The 22715-nt window shown below is 44.2% G+C and overlaps 1 protein-coding gene across 1 annotated transcript in view; it reads right to left on the reverse strand.

Annotated features, from left to right (window-relative positions):
• LOC121553257 (AT-rich interactive domain-containing protein 5B) overlaps positions 1-22715 on the reverse strand; it is a 79343-nt gene that overhangs the window by 25731 nt on the left and 30897 nt on the right. Inside the window, exons 5-7 of the mRNA XM_041866278.1 lie at positions 9667-9797; positions 2153-2308; positions 1945-2119 (exon numbers count right to left, since the gene is read on the reverse strand). Of these exons, the coding sequence (XP_041722212.1) occupies positions 1945-2119; positions 2153-2308; positions 9667-9797 (462 nt within the window). The remainder of the gene's footprint in view (positions 1-1944; positions 2120-2152; positions 2309-9666; positions 9798-22715) is intronic.

A 22715-nucleotide genomic window follows, 5' to 3' on the forward strand; every position in this document is an offset into this window, starting at 1 on the left:
AAGGACGAGTTTAAACTGCATTATTGGGGGCTTTAATGAGAAATGCATTATGATGTTGCTTGGTTTGTAATTCAGAACATGTACTGTATGTAAAACAGTTGGCGTTACGCCTCGATACAAATTATGCAATGCTGCAGACTCAGTAACTACCGTATGCATGCATACTGAGCCACTCTCATATCATCTCAACCACAATGACCTACTTAAGAACTGCACCTTTGGTGTGAAGACGACATCTATTTCTAAATATATACATGGGTTTTTTTTGTGAACCACAGCTTACATTTATGTAAAACTTGTATAGAGAGAATGACGTACAAAACAAATCGCGTCTTTTCGTATAGAGTGAATGCACCACAATGACGCATGGCTGTGCCAAGAAAATAATATTGAATGACCGTTCTTTTATGGTTCTCTATATAAGATATCTTCTTCCCTAGCATGTGAAGCCTCATTGTTGTGAAGTGAAACATCTGAACGAGATGTGTTTCCCATGCATGCAACGCTCTGACAGTGTGAGAAGAACACTTATGGACCCACATATTATGGTTTTGACAGGTGTGTGAAGATCATATACAGTTGAAGACGGAAGTTTACATACACTTAGGTCGGAGTCATTAAAACTCGTTTTTCAACCACTCCACACATTTCTTGTTAACAAACTATAGTTTTGGCAAGTCGGTTAGGACATCAAATTAGTGCATGACACAAGTACTTTTTCCAACAATTGTTTACAGACAGATTATTTCACTTATAATTCACTGTATCCAGTGGGTCAGAAGTTTACATACACTAAGTTGACTGTGCCTTTAAACAGCTTGGGAAATTCCAGAAAATGATGTAATGGCTTTAGAAGCTTCTGATAGGCTAATTTACATAATTTTAGTCAATTGGAGGTGTACCTATGGATGTATTTCAAGGCCTACCTTCAAACTCAGTGCCTCTTTGCTTGACATCATGGGAAAATCAAAAGAAATCAGCCAAGACCTCAGAAAAACAATTGTAGACCTCCACAAGTCTGGTTCATCCTTGGGAGCAATTTCCAAACGCCTGAAGGTACCACGTTCATCTGTACAAACCATAGTACGCAAGTATAAACACCCTGGGACCACGCAGCCGTCATACCGCTCAGGAAGGAGACGCGTTCTATCTCCTAGAGATGAATGTACTTTGGTGCGAAAAGTGCAAATCAATCCCAGAACAACGGCAAAGGACCTTGTGAAGATGCTGGAGGAAACAGGTACAAAAGTATCTATATCCACAGTAAAACGAGTCCTATATCGACATAACCTGAAAGGCCACTCAGCAAGGAAGAAGCCACTGCTCCAAAACGGCCATAAAAAAGCCAGACTACGGTTTGCAACTGCACATGGGGACAAAGATCGTACTTTTTGGAGAAATGTCCTCTGGTCTGATGAAACAAAAATAGAACTGTTTGGCCATAATGACCATCGTTATGTTTGGAGGAAAAAGGTTGTTTCTTGTGGGCAGAACTGAAAAAGCGTGTGCGAGCAAGGAGGCCTACAAACCTGACTCAGTTACACCAGCTCTGTCAGGAGGAATGGGCCAAAATTCACCCAACTTATTGTGGGAAGCTTGTGGAAGGCTACCCGAAACGTTTGACCCAAGTTAAACAATTTAAAGGCAATGCTACCAAATACTAATTGAGTGTATGTAAACTTCTGACCCACTGGGAATGTGATGAAATAAATAAAAGCTGAAATAAATCATTCTCTCTACTATTATTCTGACATTTTATATTCTTAAAATAAAGTGGTGATACTAACTGACCTAAGACAGGGAATTTGTACTAGGATTAAATGTCAGGAATTGTGAAAAAAATGAGTTTAATTGTATTTGGCTAAGGTGTATGTAAACTTCCGACTTCAACTGTATCCTATATTCAAAGCTTATATGAACATAAAATAAATGTATTTCACTCACTCTGCTTAAACCCCAGGAAGGGGATCCTCTCGATAGGTGTGTCCCTCTCTTTCATGTACTTGTATAGGGCTACTAGGAAGGCCTGCTCGTCTGCACCACTCTCTTCTGATTGGTTCTCTTCTGGTTCTTCTTTCTCCTCCTCCCTCTTCACCTTCCCCTCCCTCTCTACCTTCTCCTCCCTCTCCACCTTCTCATGCTTCTCTTTCCTCTCCAACTTCTCCCTCTCCACCTTCTCCTGCTTCTCCTTCCTCTCCACCTTCTCCTCCCTCTCTACCTTCTCCTCCACAGATGCCTTTTTACAGATCCTGGGTTTGGCGGTTGTGCCCTTGCTGGTAGGAGCCGTTACCTTGCAGTTAGGTTGTACCTGTAGGAAATAAAAGAGTGGAAGTTGAAGGGCTTACACTCAACGTGAAGTGGGTGGCTATTGAATGATTCTGTCAAAATAATTATCATATCACCGCAGAAAAAAAGATTGTCATCCATATAAATCACAACCTTTAAAATTTGAATTCAACCAAACTGAAGTAAAGTGAAGTGAATGGCGAAGGTGCATAAAGGAGGAGGAATTCAGATATGACGTCTTTGTTTTAGCACTACCCACAGAGTTTTTAAACTACGGTGCGCGACATGTTCCAATGCACCAATAAATCAGCACAACCTACTTTTTCATTTACAGTGGGGAAAAAAAGTATTTAGTCAGCCACCAATTGTGCAAGTTCTCCCACTTAAAAAGATGAGAGAGGCCTGTCATTTTCATCATAGGTACACGTCAACTATGACAGACAAATTGAGAAAGAAAAATCCAGAAAATCACATTGTAGGATTTTTAATGAATTTATTTGCAAATTATGGTGGAAAATAAGTATTTGGTCACCTACAAACAAGCAGGATTTCTGGCTCTCACAGACCTGTAACTTCTTCTTTAAGAGGCTCCTCTGTCCTCCACTCGTTACCTGTATTAATGGCACCTGTTTGAACTTGTTATCAGTATAAAAGACACCTGTCCACAACCTCAAACAGTCACACTCCAAACTCCACTATGGCCAAGACCAAAGAGCTGTCAAAGGACACCAGAAACAAAATTGTAGACCTGCACCAGGCTGGGAAGACTGAATCTGCAATAGGTAAGCAGCTTGGTTTGAAGAAATCAACTGTGGGAGCAATTATTAGGAAATGGAAGACATACAAGACCACTGATAATCTCCCTCGATCTGGGGCTCCACGCAAGATCTCACCCCGTGGGGTCAAAATGATCACAAGAACGGTGAGCAAAAATCCCAGAACCACACGCGGGGGACCTAGTGAAAGACCTGTAGAGAACTGGGACCAAAGTAACAAAGCCTAACATCAGTAACACACTACGCCGCCAGGGACTCAAATCCTGCAGTGCCAGACGTGTCCCCCCTGCTTAAGCCAGTACATGTCCAGGCCCGTCTGAAGTTTGCTAGAGTGCATTTGGATGATCCAGAAGAGGATTGGGAGAATGTCATACGGTCAGATGAAACCAAAATAGAACTTTTTGGTAAAAACTCAACTCGTCGTGTTTGGAGGACAAAGAATGCTGAGTTGCATCCAAAGAACACCATACCTACTGTGAAGCATGGGGATGGAAACATCATGCTTTGGGGCTGTTTTTCTGCAAATGGACCAGGACGACTGATCCGTGAAAAGGAAAGAATGAATGGGGCCATGTATCGTGAGATTTTGAGTGAAAACCTCCTTCCATCAGCAAGGGCATTGAAGATGAAACGTGGCTGGGTCTTTCAGCATGACAATGATCCCAAACACACCGCCCGGGCAACGAAGGAGTGGCTTCGTAAGAAGCATTTCAAGGTCCTGGAGTGGCCTAGCCAGTCTCCAGATCTCAACCCCATAGAAAATCTTTGGAGGGAGTTGAAAGTCTATGTTGCACAGCGACAGCCCCAAAACATCACTGCTCTAGAGGAGATCTGCATGGAGGAATGGGCCAAAATACCAGCAACAGTGTGTGAAAACCTTGTGAAGACTTACAGAAAACGTTTGACCTGTGTCATTGCCAACAAAGGGTATATAACAAAGTATTGAGAAACTTTTGTTATTGACCAAATACTTATTTTTGTTATGATTTACCAGTATTAGAACCCAAATGCAGACAAGTACACCAAGCCAGAGAAGGTTTAACAGGTTTATTTAAAATGTTCAATAGTCCAGGTTTCCAATAATAGGGGAAGAGCAAGTCCAGGTTACAGGGAGGGTAACAGATCCAGGTCAGGGCAGGTGTGGTACCGTAATGTCCTAGTGTCCGTGGTGAGTCCAAAAGAGAGGTCCGGTAGTGGAGAGCAGGATGGTGGTGGCAGGAGTGAAGCGGAGGCAGGAGTCAGGTTCCAAATATATGGTCGTCTTGACTATGATCTGACGATGAGTGGTAAGTTTGACCGGGTCTTAAAGGCTGAGGTGATTATGGTGAATGAGCTGCAGCTGGAACCCTGACTCCCGCACACCAGACTTCACTCCTGCAATCAAGGACAGACAGAGGGGAGGGAGAGAGCAGAGAGAGAGCTACCTAGCAGCAGTAGGCCTAACAGTACCCCCCCTCTACGGACGCCACCTGGCGGCCGACGGGGTTTATCGGGATGTAACCTATGAAACTCTCGGACCAGAGCAGGATCCACAATGAAGCTCCTGGGCACCCAGGAACGTTCCTCAGGACCATAACCCTCCCAATCCACCAGGTACTGGAAACCACGACCCCGGCGGCGAACATCCAGAAGTCGCCGGACAGTGTAGACCGGACCCCACCCACGATCCTGGGCGGAGGAGGGGGACGAGAGGGCGGGCACAGAGGGCTAACCGACACAGGCTTAATCTGGGAAACATGAAAGGTGGAATGAACCCGTAGGGAGGCAGGAAGCTGTAGCTTAACCGCGCAGGGGTTAACAATAGACAGTATCTTGAACGGTCCTATAAAACGAGGCGCCATCTTCTTAGACTCCACCTTCAATGGAAGGTCCCGTGACTTCAGCCATACCTCTTGACCAGGAGAGTAACCGGGAGCCTGGGACCGGTGACGGTTGGCTTGCCTCTGCATGTACGCCGAAGCTCGGGACAGAGCTACCCTGGCCTTCCTCCAGACCTTGAAACAGCGGCGCATGTGGGACTGCACCGAGGGTACCGCCAGTTCCCTCTCTTGAGAAGGGAACAGGGGAGGTTGATAACCCAGAGCACACAGAAAAGGAGACAAACCAGAGGAAGCGTTAGTCAAGGTGTTATGAGCATATTCCACCCAGGGGAGCATGGAGCTCCATGACCCAGGGTTAGACCCTGTGACACAGCGAAGAGCGGTCTCCATCTCCTGGTTCGCTCTCTCGGCTTGCCCGTTGGTCTGGGGGTGATATCCAGAGGACAGGCTGGATGTAATGCCCAAAGCTTTACAGAAAGCTTTCCACACCTGGGAGACAAACTGGGGACCCCTGTCAGAGACAATATCCGTGGGTAGACCATGAGAGCGGAACACATGTTCAACCAAAATATCAGCCGTCTCTCTGGCAGTGGGCAGTTTAGGTAGGGCCAAAAATGAGCGAACTTAGAAAAACGATCAATCACCGTAAGAATTACAGTCTTTCCAGACGAGGGGGAAGTCCAGTGACAAAATCCATAGCGATATGCGACCAGGGCCGGCTGGGTATAGGTAGAGGTCGTAGATGACCAGCGCTGGCCTGGGTGGAGTTCTTACTTCGTGCACATACCGTACAAGCAGCAATGAAGGCTCGAGTGTCCGCCTCCATCGTGGCCCACCAGAACTTCCGTCGCACAAAGTCAAGGGTCCGCGAAACTCCAGGGTGACAGGTAAGGGGAGACGAGTGAGCCCACTGAAGTACCTGGGAGCGAGCAGACTCAGGGACAAACATCCGGTTAGGAGGACCCCTCCCAGGGTCAGCTTGATGATGTTGAGCCTGTCTAACAATCCCCTCGATGTCACATGTGACGACCGCAATACTGCAGGTAGGAGGCAAAATGGGTTCAGGGTTACTACCAGTATCAACAGCCGAATGAACACGAGACAGGGCGTCAGGCTTGACGTTGCGTGACCCAGGACGGTAAGACAGAGAAAAATTGAATCTCCCAAAAAATAGTGCCCACCTGGCTTGACGGGGGTTGAGCTGCTTCGCTGACTGGAGGTAAGCCAGATTCTTATGATCCGTCCAAACGATGAAGGGTTGTTCCGCCCCCTCCAACCAATGTCGCCACTCCTCGAGAGCCAGCTTAACGGCGAGCAGTTCACGATTGCCAACATCATAATTCCTCTCTGCCTGAGAAAGTTTCCTTGAGAGAAAAGCACAGGGATGCAGTTTGTTATCTTCAGGAGAACGCTGTGACAACACCGCACCTACCCCAGTGTCGGATGCATCCACCTCCACGACAAACTGGCGGTCGGGGTCCGGCTGCATCAGAATGGGAGCCGAGGCGAAGCGATGTTTCAGTTCTTCGAACGCTGATTCGGCCCCCTTCATTCCAAGCGAACGGTCGTGAGATGGAGGTGAGAGCGGTGAGTGGCGCCGCAATGCGGCTGTAGTCCTTGATGAACCTCCTATAGAAGTTAGCAAACCCCAGAAATCGTTGAAGTTGTTTGCGGGTAGAGGGGCTGGCCAGTCCGTGACAGCAGAGATCTTAGCTGGGTCCATCCGCAACTCCCCCTGAGCGATGATGTAACCCAAAAAGAGGTCTCAGACACATGAAATTCACATTTCTCCATCTTCACAAACAGTTTGTTCTCCAACAACCTTTGCAACACCTGGCGCACATGCAGTTCATGTTCCTGGGAGGACTCTGAGAAAATCAAGATATCATCCAGATAGACAAAAACAAACCGATTCAACATGTCCCGAAGGACATCATTGACTAGTGCCTGAAAAACAGCAGGGGCATTAGACAACCCAAAAGGCATAACCAGATACTCAAAATGTCCCAAGGGTGTGTTGAAGGCAGTCTTCCATTCATCACCTTTACGAATGCGCACCAGGTGATACGCATTTCGTAGATCCAGTTTCGTAAAGATGGTAGCACCATGAAGGAGGGGAAAAGCAGAATTAATCAAAGGCAGAGAATACTTGTTCTTAATGGTGATGTTGTTAAGTCCACGGTAATCAATACAGGGTCTGAGGGTCTTATCCTTCTTAGCAACAAAAAGAATCCCGCTCCTACAGGTGACGAGGAAGGACGCATAATACCTGCCGCCAAGGAGTCCCGAATGTAGTTCTCCATAGCCTCCGTCTCCGGCCGGGAGAGATTGTACAGGCGACTGCTGGGGAGCGGGGCTCCTGGCTGGAGGTCAATGGCACAGTCATAAGGCCGGTGAGGAGGAAGAGAAGTAGCTCTGTGTTTGCAGAAAACGGATGCCAGGTCATGATACACGTCAGGAACATTAGAAAGATCCATGGACTCCAGTGGAGGTCGAGGCACAGTACTGGCAGGAGTCAGAGCAGAACACAAACAATTCACATGACAAAATGTGCTCCATGAAACAATTCTACCTGTCACCCAATCAATGTGTGGATTGTGTCTTATGAGCCAGGGGATACCAAGGACCAGAGGGGTCTGTGGGCAGTCGATAATATGGAATTGAATGTTCTCCTGATGATTTCCCGACACTCTAAGACAAACAGGAACAGTCTGATGGGTAATATGGGTCAACAATTGTCCATTCAGACCCTTAGCCTGCAGCGGACAGTCCATAAGAACAGTCTCCAAATCCATTTGTTGAGCCCACTCTCTATCCAAAAGCTTTCGTCTGCACCAGAGTCAATCAGCGCACTAACAGAGAGATTCTGGAACTGCCACTGGAGGGATGCCTGGAGCAGAATGCGGGGAGAAGAGGAAGAATCCGCTGCTCGGCTCACCAAAACTTCTCCCATTAATGATGAGCCGGCCCTTTTCCCGGACGAACTGGGCAGGAAGGAACGAAATGACCAGCTTCTCCACAATACAGGCAGACCCGAGCCTGAATGCGACGTGCACGCTCCTCTGAGGACAACCGTGCACCGACCCACCTCCATGGCTTCGGGTTCAGTGCTCCTCGTGTCGACTCGGGAAGACACGGCTTTCTCCGTAGGGAAGATGCGGGGAGGAGTTTGTTGATGACAGACAGGTTGCTTGGAACTAACACTCCTCTCCCGGCGGCGCTCCCGAATCCGATTATCCAACCTGATGGTGAGTGAAATAAGATTATCCAGCGTAGGCGATTCATCATATGACACCAATGCATCTTTTAAAGTCTCAGACAAAGCATTGATGAACACTCCTTGTAATGCCTCGTCATTCCAACCACTCACTGCTGCTAAAGTCCGAAACTCCACTGCCATCTCCGCCACACTGCGAGCCCCCTGCCGAAGAGAAAACAACCGTTTCGCAGCCTCCTTGCCTCGTACGGGGTGGTCAAAAACCTTCCTCATCTCAGTGGTGAAGGCAACGTAAGCGTTGCAAATGTCCGACTGACTCTCCCAGACCGCGGATCCCCAGGCACGAGCGGAACCGCTAGTAGAGTTGATAAGGTAGGCAATACGGGCTCTTTCTGAGGCGTAGGTGAGGGGCTGTTGTTCAAACACTAACGAGCATTGAGTCAAAAAATCGCCACAGGTTCCCATGTTCCCGTCATAGCGCTCTGGAGCAGGAACAAAAGGCTCTCTGATCTGGGCTGAAGGGGTAGTAAGGGCAGACACTTGATTGGTGAGTAATTGAACCTGATTAAGCAGCACCTGACTGTCCTCAGCAATCGTCTTAAACAGGGTATCATGTTGGCCAAGTAAAATGCCCTGATTGGCTATGGCAGTCCAAATTTGAGTGCACTCTGGGGTGGTATCCAAGCTACTGTCTGCTGGGTTCATGATGGTCAGATCATACTGTTATGATTTACCAGTATTAGAACCCAAATGCAGACAAGTACACCAAGCCAGAGAAGGTTTAACAGGTTTATTTAAAATGTTCAATAGTCCAGGTTTCCAATAATAGGGGAAGAGCAAGTCCAGGTTACAGGGAGGGTAACAGATCCAGGTCAGGGCAGGTGTGGTACCGTAATGTCCTAGTGTCCGTGGTGAGTCCAAAAGAGAGGTCCGGTAGTGGAGAGCAGGATGGTGGTGGCAGGAGTGAAGCGGAGGCAGGAGTCAGGTTCCAAATATATGGTCGTCTTGACTATGATCTGACGATGAGTGGTAAGTTTGACCGGGTCTTAAAGGCTGAGGTGATTATGGTGAATGAGCTGCAGCTGGAACCCTGACTCCCGCACACCAGACTTCACTCCTGCAATCAAGGACAGACAGAGGGGAGGGAGAGAGCAGAGAGAGAGCTACCTAGCAGCAGTAGGCCTAACAATTTTCCACCATAATTTGCAAATAAATTCATTAAAAATCCTACAATGTGATTTTCTTGAATGTTTTTTCTCATTTTGTCTGTCCTAGTTGACGTGTACCTATGATGAAAATTACAGGCCTCTCTCATCTTTTTAAGTGGGAGAACTTGCACAATTGGTGGCTGACTAAATACTTTTTTTCCCCACTGTATTTATTTATTTATTGCAGCTGACTTGGCGCTAGAATTGTTTACTGTGCTAATGCAGATACAAAAATAGTGTAATGGAGAGCACTGTATAATACGACGAACTTAGCAAATGAAGCATTTGTGGAACGTACATGGTGGCCGCCATCTTTATTCATGTCCGCTATTGAATCAAATGTTAGGTGAGTGGTATACCTTGGTGGGAGACTTGTTCTCTGGGGTGCTGGGTTCTTGGGGTCCCTGAGGCCCCTGACTGTGGCCCTGGGAGTCCCTTCGCTGGGACACTGACATCTTCTTCTTCCGTGGCCGACCCTTCAGGTTAGGGGCTGAGAAGATTGGGACAAAACACACGCTGGTTAGCAGATGTCACAAAGTGCTATACAGAAACCCAGCCTAAAACCCCAAACAGCAAGCAATGCAGATGTAGAAGTACAGTGGCTAGGAAAAACTCCCTAGAAAGGCAGGAACCTAGGAAGAAACCTAGAGGGCCTAGGGGAGGAAGACAAGCAAGCTGATTCTTCTGGATCGTTTGTGTAATAAGCACTTAACAAATAAACATTTCCTTTCTATGTCGCAGGAGTGTAGCATTAAAACTAGGTAAACAGAATAACAATTCCAATCCTCAAAAGTTAAATCCATGAGAACATTAGGTCATGTTGTTGCACAACACATGCACTGATCTAATCATTATTTCCATTCTTAGTTTCCTTGTAACTTGCTGATTTGAGACCTTCAACATTGCTAACAACCCATAAACATGTTTGATTGGACTTCTTTGTTAGAGAGGTAGGCAGATAATTCCACAATACACATTACATACACCATAAAGTATTTAAAACCTCCAAAGAATTTGTACGCCCACATTTTACATTGACCAACAAATGTATTGTAACATCTTGGCAGACTGCCTTCCCCATTAACAAAAACAATGATAAGCTCGAAGGAGAGAGGAAGCACTCGATTCAAGCCAGGTTCAGTCAAGTAGTTCAAAGAGGCATTTCGTGTGCAATTACAATTAAATCATGTCCAAGGTTAGAGGCAGCCGAGGGGAATATTTTTTTTGCCAGATCAAATTCTCATCAAGGTTTGAAGGAAAAAAAACTTAAGCAAAACAAAGCCCAATGAAATCGAGGAGGAAGTAATTACAGGAGGTGAACGCTATTGTGACTCAATGACCTTTTACTTCACATTCTCTCCAAAACAGCCAGGTAAAAAGGCAAGAAAAATTACACCAAGATCTGTAATCAGCTTGGTAACTGCTAGTTTTCAGGATACTTGGCTTTGCTGTAATACAGCACAGTGCACTGTATTTCTTTCTCTCTCTCTCTCTCTCTCTCTCTCTATGCAGGTAGAGTTAAAGTGACTATGCATAAATAATAGACAGAGTAGCAGCAGCGTAAAAGAGGGGTGGGGGGCAGTGCAAATAGTCCGGATAGCAATGATTAGCTGTTCAGGAGAAGCTGTTGAGAAGGCTTTTGGACCTAGACTTGGTGCTCCGGTACCGCTTGCCGTGCGGTAGCAGAGAGAACAGTTTATGACTAGGGTGGCTGGAGTCTTTGACAATTTTGAGGGCCTTCCTCTGACACCGCCTGGTATAGAGGTCCATGATGGCAGGAAGCTTGGCCCCAGTGATGTACTGGGCCGTACGCACTACCCTCTGTAGTGCCTTGCGGTCGTAGGCCGAGCAGTTGCCATACCAGGCGGTGATGCAACCAGTCAGGATGCTCTCGATGGTGCAGCTGTATAACTTTTTTGAGGATTTAAGGACCCATGCCAAATCTTTTCAGTCTCCTGAGGGGGAATAGGCTTTGTCATGCCCTCTTCACGACTGTCTTGGTGTGTTTGGACCATGATAGTCCTTTGGTGATGTGGACACCAAGGAACTTGAAGCTCTCAACCTGCTCCACTACAGCCCCGTCGATGAGAATGGGGGCGTGCTCAGTCCTCTTTTTTTTCCTGTAGTCCAAAATCATCTCTTTTGTCTTGATCATGTTGAGGGAGAGGTTGTTATCCTGGCACCACACGGCCAGGTCTCGGACCTCCTCCCTATAGGCTGTCTCATCGTTGTCGGTGATCAGGCCTACCACTGTTGTGTCGTCAGCAAACTTAATGATGGTGTTGGAGTCGTGCCTGGCCATGCAGTCATGGGTGAACAGGGTGTACAGGAGGGGACTGAGCACGCACCCCTGAGGGGCCCCCGTGTTGAGGATCAGCGTGGCCGATATGTTGTTACCTACCCTTACCACCTGGGGGCGGCCCGTCAGGAAGTCCAGGATCCAGTTGCAGAGGGAGGTGTTTAGTCCCAGGATCCTTAGCTTAGTGATGAGCTTTGAGGGCACTATGGTGTTGAACGCTGAGCTGTAGTCAATGAACAGCATTCTCACGTAGGTGTTCCTCTTGTCCAGGTGGGAAAGGACAGTGTGGAGTGCAATAGAGATTGCATCATCTGTGGATCTGTTGGGGAGGTATGCAAATTGGAGTTGGTCTAGGGTTTCTGGGATAATGGTGTTGATGTGAGCCATGACCAGCCTTTCAAAGCACTTCATGGCTACAGACGTGAGTGCTACGGGTCGGTAGTAATTTAGGCAGGTTATCTTAGTGTCCTTGGGCACAGGGACTATGGTGGTCTGCTTGAAACATGTTGGTATTACAGACTCAGTCAGGGACATGTTGAAAATGTCAGTGAAGTCACTTGCCAGTTGGTCAGCACATGCTCGGAGTACACGTCCTGGTAATCCGTCTGGCCCTGCGGTCTTGTGAATGTTGACCTGCTTAAAAGTCTTATTCACATCGGTTACGGAGAGCGTGATCACATAGTCATCCGGAACAGCTGGTGCTCTCATGCATGCTTCAGTGTTGCTTGCCTCAAAGCGAGCATAGAAGTAATTTAGCTTGTCTGGTAGGCTTGTGTCACTGGGCAGCTCGCGGCTGTGCTTCCTTTTGTAGTCTGTAATAGTTCTCAAGCCCTGCCACATCCGACGAGTGTCAGAGCCGGTGTAGTACGATTCAATCTTAGTCCGGTATTGACTCTTTGCCTGTTTGATGGTTCGTCGGAGGGCATAGCGGGATTTCTTATAAGCGTCCGGGTTAGAGTCCCGCTCCTTGAAACCGGCAGCTCTACCCTTTAGCTCAGTGCGGATGTTGCCTGTAATCCAAGGCTTCTGGTTGGGGTATGTACGTACGGTCACTGTGGGGATGACGTCATCGATGCACTTATTGATGAAGCCAGTGACTGATGTGGTGTACTCCTCAATGCTATCTGAAGAATCCCGGAACATATTCCAGTCTGTGCTAGCAAAACAGTCCTGTAGCTTAGCATCTGCATCATCTGACCACTTTTTTATTAACCGAGTCACTGGTGCTTCCTGCTTTAGTTTTTGCTTATAAGCAGGAATCAGGAGGATTGAGTTATGGTCAGATTTGCCAAATGGAGGGCGAGGGAGAGCTTTGTATGCGTCTCTGTGTGTGGAGTAAAGGTGGTCTAGAGTTTTTTTTCCTCTGGTTGCACATTTAACATAGAAATTAGGTAGAACGGATTTAAGTTTCCCTGCATTAAAGTCCCCGGCCGCTACGAGCGCTGCCTCTGGATGAGCGTTTTCCTGTTTGCTTATGACCTTATACAGCCCATTGAGTGCAATCTTAATGCCAGCATCGGTTTGTGGTGGTAGATAGACAGCTATGAAAAATATAGATGAAAAGTCTCTTGGTAAATAGTGTGGTCTACAGCTTATCATGAGATACTCTACCTCAGGCGAGCAAAACCTCGAGACTTCCTTAGTATTAGATTTTGTGCACCAGCTGTTGTTTACAAATATACACAGACCGCCACCCCTTGTCTTACCGGAGTCAGCCGTTCTATCCTGCCGATGTAGCGTATATATCCCGTCAGCTGTATGTTGTCCATGTCGTCGTTCAGCCACGACTCGGTGAAACATAACATATTACAGTTTTTAATATCCAGTTGGTAGGATAATCGTAATCTTAGGTCGTCCGATTTGTTCTCAAATGATTGAACATTGGCTAATGGAAGAGGCAGTTTACTCGCTCGCCGTCGGATCCTTACAAGGCACCCCGACCTACGTCCACAATATCTCTTTCTCATGCGAATGACGGGGATTTGGGCCTTGTCGGGTGTCTGTAGGATATCCTTCGCGTCCGGCTCATTGAAAAAAAAATCTTCGGCCAATACGAGGTGAGTAATCGCTGTCCTGATATCCAGAAGCTCTTTTTGGTCATAAGAGATGGTGGCAGAAACATTACGTACAGAATAAATTACAAATAATGCGAAAAAACACACATAATAGTACAATTGGTTAGAGGGCTGTAAAACGGCAGCCATCTTCTCTGGCGCCACTTCAATCTCTCTGACCTGAGCTCTACCTAATTGAGATTAGTTTTTCACCATGTAACATCAATTTAAACAAGAGATTTCATATCTACAACAGGCCTAAGTACGTATAACCCACTGGGCACAGATGTCGGTTCAACCTCTATAGTTTTCATTTACATTTGGTTGAGTTAACTATTGTGAATTCAACGTGAAATCAACAAAAAATATCACCATGTAATTGGATTTAGGTTCAAAGTTAGGTGACATTTTCTTGAAATGCCTTTAGGTTCATTACTTTTTGCACGTTGATTCAACGTCATCACATTTTTTTTAAAAATTGAAATTACATGGAAACAATGTTGAATCAACCAGTTTTTGCCCAGTGGGACGTCACTAAATAATACTCTCGATGTGGGCCTTTTTAAAAAAAAACAATCCGTAAACTCATGACATTGAGCATGTAACGCAGAGCGTATTGCGTAAAAACACTTTATGTGCGGTGCACATTTCACAGGTCAAATGCTGCAGATGTGAAGACTGGGAGACAAACGTTACATGCCCTTTACGATGACTATGGGTGAGAGTCACAGATTTCCAGATAGTGCTTTTAGAAGTGTTTTTGGTTTGCACAGCAGTGTATCCAGGATGGAGGGTGTTGACACGTGATTTAGAAACTGATAATGCAATTCACTCACAATTTATAACGTGTGATTTGGTTATAGTGCAAACTATTTTTCTGGGGCAGAACTAATCGTGTGTGTTAACTCCTCTGACTACGTCAGATATTTGTCTTTGAGCTGATGCCATAGGTTTGACATGGATCTGCGGACATCTGTGCTAGTTTAAAAAAACATCACAAAGCCCCCCTCAGACTTTCAGGATATCGACTTCAAATGAGCCTCAAGGTCAAGTGGAGGAATGTGCAGAATCCTTTTATTATTCTGGGCCTGGATGCCACTGATCATGTTCCCTGATGGCAGTTACATAAGGAACCATCCTCACAATAACACACGCATTAGGTCTGCTCTGGCCTTTTTTGGGTCACTGACCTGACTTAAGGTTGAATATGAAGGTTGCTGGTTTAAACCCCTGGAGGAATACACATCTGTTTAAATGGCCAGCTGTAAAAAGTGGCAGAGATTTAGAGTGCAGGTCGAATGCATAAGTTACCTTGGATAATAGCTTGCTCTCTTGGCATTGGCAGACATAAAATAACCCCCTGGGGCAAATCCATCATTTCTGTCATTGAACAGCACCCCCGAGGCATGAAAGTCACAAGGAATTCAGCAGCGATGCAAGCTGACAACTTGATCTTTTGATGCAGTCCAACGCTCCTCTTAACGTCTGACAGTACCTTGTCTAATTTCTCCAATTCAATTAAGGGCTAGCACTTCATTATCATTCCATGGACGGCACGTTTGAAAAAGCCATTAGACACCTCCGAATGGTTTCTGACGTTCCACATAGACAGCGCTGCCACGGGATCTGAAGAACTTGTCAGCAGTGGACGTTCATCTGACAGATTCCCTGGGATTATGCAGCAATTAATAAAAAGAACACTGTAGAAACGTGATGAATAACATTAAATCTAAATACTACCATGATTATGTCTTGATAACTTGAAATGATAGATTTCATACACATACTGTACGATCCTGTTTTAAACTACACTATTTAAATCTGAGCTGGCACTGGTATTTACTGTAGAGTGATGGCGCAATATAACACTAAAATGCTTCCTCGCTAAAATAGTGCTGCTGCAACAACATCTTGTGAAATGCTGCTGTACTCAGTGAAATAAATCCACAACCACATACAAATTAGTTGCCCTCTTTACTGAAGCAATGCTGACGCAAGTGCCACTTTGACTTTTTTGGTTCAAAATAGCAACTTCTCTGTTTTTATTCCCACATGACTCTGAAACTAAATCAGGAGAGGGCTTATATTTCATTGACGTCCAAATATGCTTTTGAGAGTCCGACATCTTCCCAGCAAAAGGGAGCAATGGTTTCACTACAACCCTGTGACCCAAATGAGGCCAAAGTTCATACACAGAGAAGGGAGGCACAGTGAGAAAGCCTTTTGGTTGCAGAACAACTTCATGTTTTATCCAGGTTGAAAATCCCCTCTGACCACCAGTATTGTTTAAAGTGTGGGGTATTATTAGAACAACAAAACAAGTCTAATGTCCACATAAAGTCAACTTATTTTTCAGAGAGGACATTAGTATGTGGTGAGCTGCACATTTGATCTATGTTATTAAGTTATGAACAGCAGCCAGCGTCTGACTTGTCTGACATGCTAATCATTTTAACTCTGGCATTTGACAGGTGAGCTATGCCCCTCGTGTAGCCTCAGGTTTATTTCCATGCTTAGTCATTTAGAGAAAATGGTGACTGTGAAATGGTAAATACATAATTTTCAGAACATCACAATTTCAGATGCCTCAAAATTGAAACGATACATTCTATTTACAAAATAATAGAAATTGTTACAGATGACAACGTTTTCAAAATAAACAGTATACAGGGTTGATTTATTATTATAATCTTATATGAATGTACGTTTTTTTTAAATGTATTTCACCCTATACGTAGACATTGCATGATAGTCGTGTATACTCGAATATAGGTAAGGTATTCCAGAAAAATGTATTTGTTAGTGAAGAGGCCATGTAGAATATAAATGCAACCACAGCACAATACATAATTTAGTTGCTGAGAGCTATTCCAAATTTAATGAAGAATGTGGTTTGCTTATTCTCAGTGAACACTGGGGATGTTGAAACACAACACATAATACCAAACATGCAATCACTTGTTAGTAATTACTGTTCTACCTGCTCACTAACCAGAGAGACAGAAAGAGAGTAAGATGGAGGAAGCGAGAGGTGGTTGAAAGAAAGAGGATTTGCATACATATTTTCCCTTTTTCATTTCCATTATCTTTTAGTGAAAACCAATTATTCATGATTTCTGTAGCCCAATAAAATATTACAGAATATGAAGCAAACACAAGAATATGTACAACTCTACAGCAAACAACCTTCTAACAAACCAAAAATTACTGAAAAAAAATAACAGCACATAAAATCCCTACTGGAAGCAAACTTTCTGATTGTGTAGGTTTTTCCTGCTGGGTAGCTCCATTGATGTGACATTTTCACAGTCACTGAGTCTGATGTGTTTGAAAGGGGGCTCTAACAGAGGGCAGCTCACTACTCCTGACACAGGTCAGGACACGGTATTACATGTACTCTAGGATTAAGCAGACTTCTACAAATGAGCTAAATCCCCCGTGAACAACAGCCTAAGGTGTAACCCACCCAGCCTTAAGGTCTTAACCTAATGTTTACACAAGTCTATCTCTCTCTCCCACCTGAGTGTACAAAACATTAAGGATACCTGCTCTTTCCATGACATAGACTGACCAAGTGAATCCAAGTGAAAGCTACAGTATGATCCCTTATTGATGTCACTTGTTAAATCCACTTCAATCTGTGTAGATGAACGGGAGAAGACAGGTTAAAGAAGGATTTTTAAGCCTTGAGACAATTGAGACATGGATTGTGTATGTGTGCCATTCAGAGGGTGAATGGGCAAGACAAAAGATGTAAGTGCCTTTGAACAGGGTATGGTAGTAGGTGCCAGGTGCATAGGTTTGAGTGTGTCAAGAACTGCAACTCTGCTGCGGTTTTCAGGCTCAACGGCTTCCTGTGTGTATCAAGAATGGTCCACCACCCAAAGGACATCCAGCCAACTTGACACAACTGTGGGAAGCATTGTAGTGAACATGGGCCAGCACCTAGTAGAGTCCATGCCCCGACGAATTGAGGGGGGGTGCAACTCAATATTAGGAAGGTGTTCTTAATGGTTTGCACACTCAGTGTATGTAGGTTGCCTTTTATCCTCATTTAGAAATGTCACACAGTGAGGGTAACACAGAGAGGCGAGGAATAAGGGAGATGGAGGCAGCATTGTGATTTTATTAAAATGTATTTTATCTTTATTTGATCTTCTCTCATCCTCTGGCATATGTTTCACATGTTATTCCACAGCCAACCTCCTAATTTCCTACACAAATTGTGTATTATCCTTTTCATTTTCCTCAAAGACGATTCCTTCAGTACGCTGACTGACAGGGGAGGATGAGTGATCATTATCTCTCTAACAGAACCTGGGCTTTTTTGCATTCCTATAGTCTTTGTAACTCATATAGAGCTTTGACTGGATTTCCTTTCATCTCTGTGGTTTACTTATACTGCAGGAGCTCAGAAATTTGAAATATAGTGTGACAAGTACAGTAGTATGCTAGTAAGTACGCAGTGGGTCGTTTAGGTAGTTAAATAACGTGACAGCTTGTTATGCCTTCAGAGCTGAATACTGTATACTGAGATGGCTTCCAATTGCCTGTGTTTATGTAAGCTAACAAGTATCATAATGCAATGTTCTTATGATGGAAATTTTACACAAGCCACAGGGTCCCCGAGTGGCGCAATGGTCTAAGGCACTGCAGCGCAGTGTAAGCTGTGTCACTAGAGATCCTGGTTCGAATCCAGGCTCTGTCGTAACCGGCCGCGACCGGGAGACCAATGGGGCGGCGCACAATTGGCCCAGGGTAGGGGAGGGAATGGCCGGCAGGGGTGTAGCTCAGTTGGTAGAGCATGGCGTTTGCAATGCCAGGGTTGTGGGTTTGATTCCCACGGGGGACCAGTATAAAAAAATAATGTATGCACTCACTAACTGTAAGTCGCTCTGGATAAGAGCGTCTGCTAAATGACTAAAAATGTAAAAAAAATGAATGTCTTGAAGTCTTTCTGCAATAGCCATTTTCAAATGCTCAAATTTCAATATGCGACTACCGACATAACACCCTCTAACCTTTTGTTTGTTGCAAGAATTGTAAATTAAATTCTGCCACCATCCTGGATAGGTCACATAAATTCAATGTGAAATCGATTCTATTTCTGGGACTTGTATAACCGCACGCAGCAAATATAATTACATGAGAAAATGATTGCTATGCCCAACAAACGTCAACCGTGGAACATTAAAAACCTATTATCAAAGGGAACAATTTGCCAGATATATCGCGGAGGGCAAATCTAGCCATATGTTTATGAAGATGGGGACCAAATGCCAGGTAGTAATTATCAATCATCATCAAAATCCAGTCAAAACAGCAGGCTGCCTGGAACCCAGTCCCCATGGCAACAGGCCCACATCGCAGCATGTATGTTTACAGGAAATGAGATAGTCCCTTTTCAGTTCAGCCTCTTTCTTCCCTACCTCACAGGTGAACGCAGCATTTAACTGCCAGCATTTAACTACATTGTCCTTAAAGGAAAAATCCACCCAAAACCACTAATTCCTATAATGTACACTAATATGTGAGAACAATATTTTTTGTGAACAAATGTTTAATTTTGGCATTATAATAAGGTTGGTAGCAACATGTGAAAATCTTTGTGGAAATCTGTTGCAGCTCAAGTCGACTACAAAACCCACAATGCAATGCTCTCTCTATGCTCTGGCCACAGAGATCCTATAGGTTGTTATTAATAAAATGTCACAATAAGTGTTCGATTTGCCTGCTGGGGGGCAAGGAGACCCCCAGCTTCGCTAAAACCATTGACAACTAGGTGCCGTTTTCAAGGGATTGTCAAATAAATGGTAACTATTTGGTTGTAATATCATCACCTCGATCTTGAAGAGCATAGTCAGAACTACAAATTTCGGATTATTCCATAAAAAACATTTGCGCACATTTAGCTCTATCATCAGAGTTATACAGCAAGTAACTGCATGCACCAAAGTAAACATCGATCAGTAAACATAAATTGATCATGTCATTTCAGATACGTGAGGATAGCTTCACGATATCTCTCAATGTTGGCCACCATTAATTGGATATTTGAGTGATATAAAATAAAAGTGAACTATACAAGTATGAGTGGTTTAGGTTAATTTCCTATCCTTTGCGGGATCTGTCTGTCAAGCAGCAGAAGGGCGCATTTGCCGATGTACTGTCAGATGATAATGTTTACTTTGCAAGCTACCGGTAGAAACTTTGTACAGTTGGCTAAACATAGTGGTAAGTAGACCTAATGTATTTTCTTCTCCAACCAACGTAGGCCTACCTAGTGAAGTTAGCTAACATTATCCCCTTTTCAACATTGTTTTTAATCACGATTGCTGCTGACAGACATGATAGGCTACATTGATTGATGGACCATATCAAATTGGCTAGCTAGCTAATAACATATGTCAATAACAATAACAACAAGCTAACTTTCAGGGGATATATCAAAATATTGTTTGACAACTTTAACGATGTCAAGCTCTTTCCAAAAACATAATCTCTGATGAAGCAAGCTAAATAACACATATTGTTTGCTTAGCTAGCTATCTAGCTAGCTACATGCCAAATGGATAGGCTACCCTCAAGTATCTGAAATTACATGATTAATTAATGTTTACTGATCATGAAAAGCATGCAGTTACTTGCTGTGTAACTCTGATGATCGAGCTTTTAAATGTGGAATAATCGAAAATGTGTAGTTCTGACTATGCTCTTCAAGAGGTGATGATATTAAAACCAAATAGTTATAACATTTATTTAACAATCCCTTGTCAATGGTTTTGGTGGAGCTGGTGTCTCCTTGCCTCCCGGCAGCCAAATTGAACACTATGCATCATATTGTGACATTTTATTGATAACGACCTATTCAATTACTAGAGGGGCTATGTCATAAACCAGGGATCATCAATTCGATTCAGCCGCAGGTAATTTTTTTCTTGAGCGGATGGTCGGAAGGCCAGAATATAATTGCAAATAATTTGCAGACTACAAATTCACGGCAAGAATCCCAAACAGATCTAATATTTGACTAAAACATAATAATTTCCAACCTTGCTTATATTATTGTTTTTGCTCAGAAAACTTGGGGGGAGGCAAATAAAACCGAATAAAGGCCGCCAGTTAGGGAACCCTGTCATAAACCCTCAAAGTTCCAGAATGGGGGGAAAATGGCAGCGTAATTTTGTACTCAGGGCACCATTGGGAATGAGACCCTGCTCTCAATTGGGCTACTCTGAATAAATAAAAGTTAATACATTTCTTGGAAAGCTGTGAGTGATATTATATGACACAATATAGTAGTTGTTTACAACTTGTCTAAGTCCTATCATCAACTGATTTCAGCCAGTGTATGGCTGTTGATTGACTGCATTGTTTGAATGGAATGTTGGTATATTGGCAGTTAATAAAAAAAAGAAATACTGTCTCGCTAGCAAACTAACAAACATACATTGCTGATAAATTCTCCATATTCATTATTTTACACAATATCTTATCACAGCACTGGCAAACCATGGTTGACCAACTCCCTTACCAAAATGGCTGACCTTTATCCCATCATACGAAGGTTCATGTCCATTCTAGTATTCTAATTCCTAATTCTATACTCCAAGTCGATATTCATGTATAAAAAGGAATTCCCCTTGACCGCGCCCACAAATTGGGGAAAACAAACATTCTTTCCCATTCACCCCCAGTGTAAATTTTTTGTCATACAGAAATAACAAAACATGCCAAAAAGCTGCTGTGTTGTTCGATGTACATGTAACCAGGTCAGAAATCCGACCTACGGTTCGCAATGCTCCCACGTAGGGAAATAGAGCCTGCAAGAAGAGCCCTGTGGCTTCAGGCTATTTGGCGTGGGTGTGTGGGAAATTGAGGGGAGCCGGTGTCCAAGTAGGCTTCAGGTAACTATAACTCTATGTGTGTGGAAAACATTTCATCACTGATAAGGTATTTAACTTGTTTACTATAGTCCGTGTGTAACTCCATTCACTACTTGTAACTGTATAGTCTGTTTGTTTGTGTTGTTGGTCTTGGCTAGCTTATTGTTCCGGTCGGTAGCTAGCTATCACTCACTCACGTGGCTGCAAGCACCGTCATGAAAAGGGGCATGAGGGAAGCCCTACAATATAACGTTTTTCTAAGTAGTGAGAACACTTGGGAGCAGGCAATGTTGAAAAGTAATCTTTAGACATGTTGTACTTTTCTTCAATGTAGTTTTGTAATTGACTAAAACAAGCAGACAACAAGACAATTGCGTTTGAAAAAGGTAACGTTTTTGCTGTGAGCCAAGGGGGTAACCTAGGTAACCAAATGTTGTTTTCACCACAGGCGGGCTGAGCCGTGACTTTCTATCTAATATCGACTGGGAGTATGGGGTTGGCTGGCTAGCTGGCTAGCAAATGTAGCTACACACAATAATACCAAAGTCAATATCAGCATGTGAAGTAGCTAGTTAGCTGTAAAATCGCCTAAACAAACTGCACTATCAATTTAAGAGTCTACAATCTCACCATGTTCAACCTGCAGATCGTGTGCTTCTCAGTGGAGTATGACGTTCGCAACAGCACCATGAAATGCACCCTGGACTGAAGAGGCAGAGAAATAGGACAAATGTGGTTCACCCTCTGTTACAGTGAGGGAAAAAAGTATTTGATGCTGATTTTGTACGTTTGCCCACTGACAAAGACATGATCAGTCTATAATTTTAATGGTAGGTTTATTTGAACAATGAGCGACAGAATAACAACAAAAAAATCCAGAAAAACGCATGTCAAAAATGTTATAAATTGATTTGCATTTTAATGAGGGAAATAAGTATTTGACCCCTCTGCAAAACATGACTTAGTACTTGGTGGCAAAACCCTTGTTGGCAATCACAGAGGTCAGACGTTTCTTGTAGTTGGCCACCAGGTTTGCACACATCTCAGGAGGGATTTTGTCCCACTCCTCTTTGCAGATCTTCTCCAAGTCATTAAGGTTTCGAGGCTGACGTTTGGCAACTCGAACCTTCAGCTCCCTCCACAGATTTTCTATGGGATTAAGGAGACAG

This window comes from Coregonus clupeaformis, chromosome 37 (genome assembly GCF_020615455.1).
Source record: "Coregonus clupeaformis isolate EN_2021a chromosome 37, ASM2061545v1, whole genome shotgun sequence".
Taxonomy (NCBI): domain Eukaryota; kingdom Metazoa; phylum Chordata; class Actinopteri; order Salmoniformes; family Salmonidae; genus Coregonus; species Coregonus clupeaformis.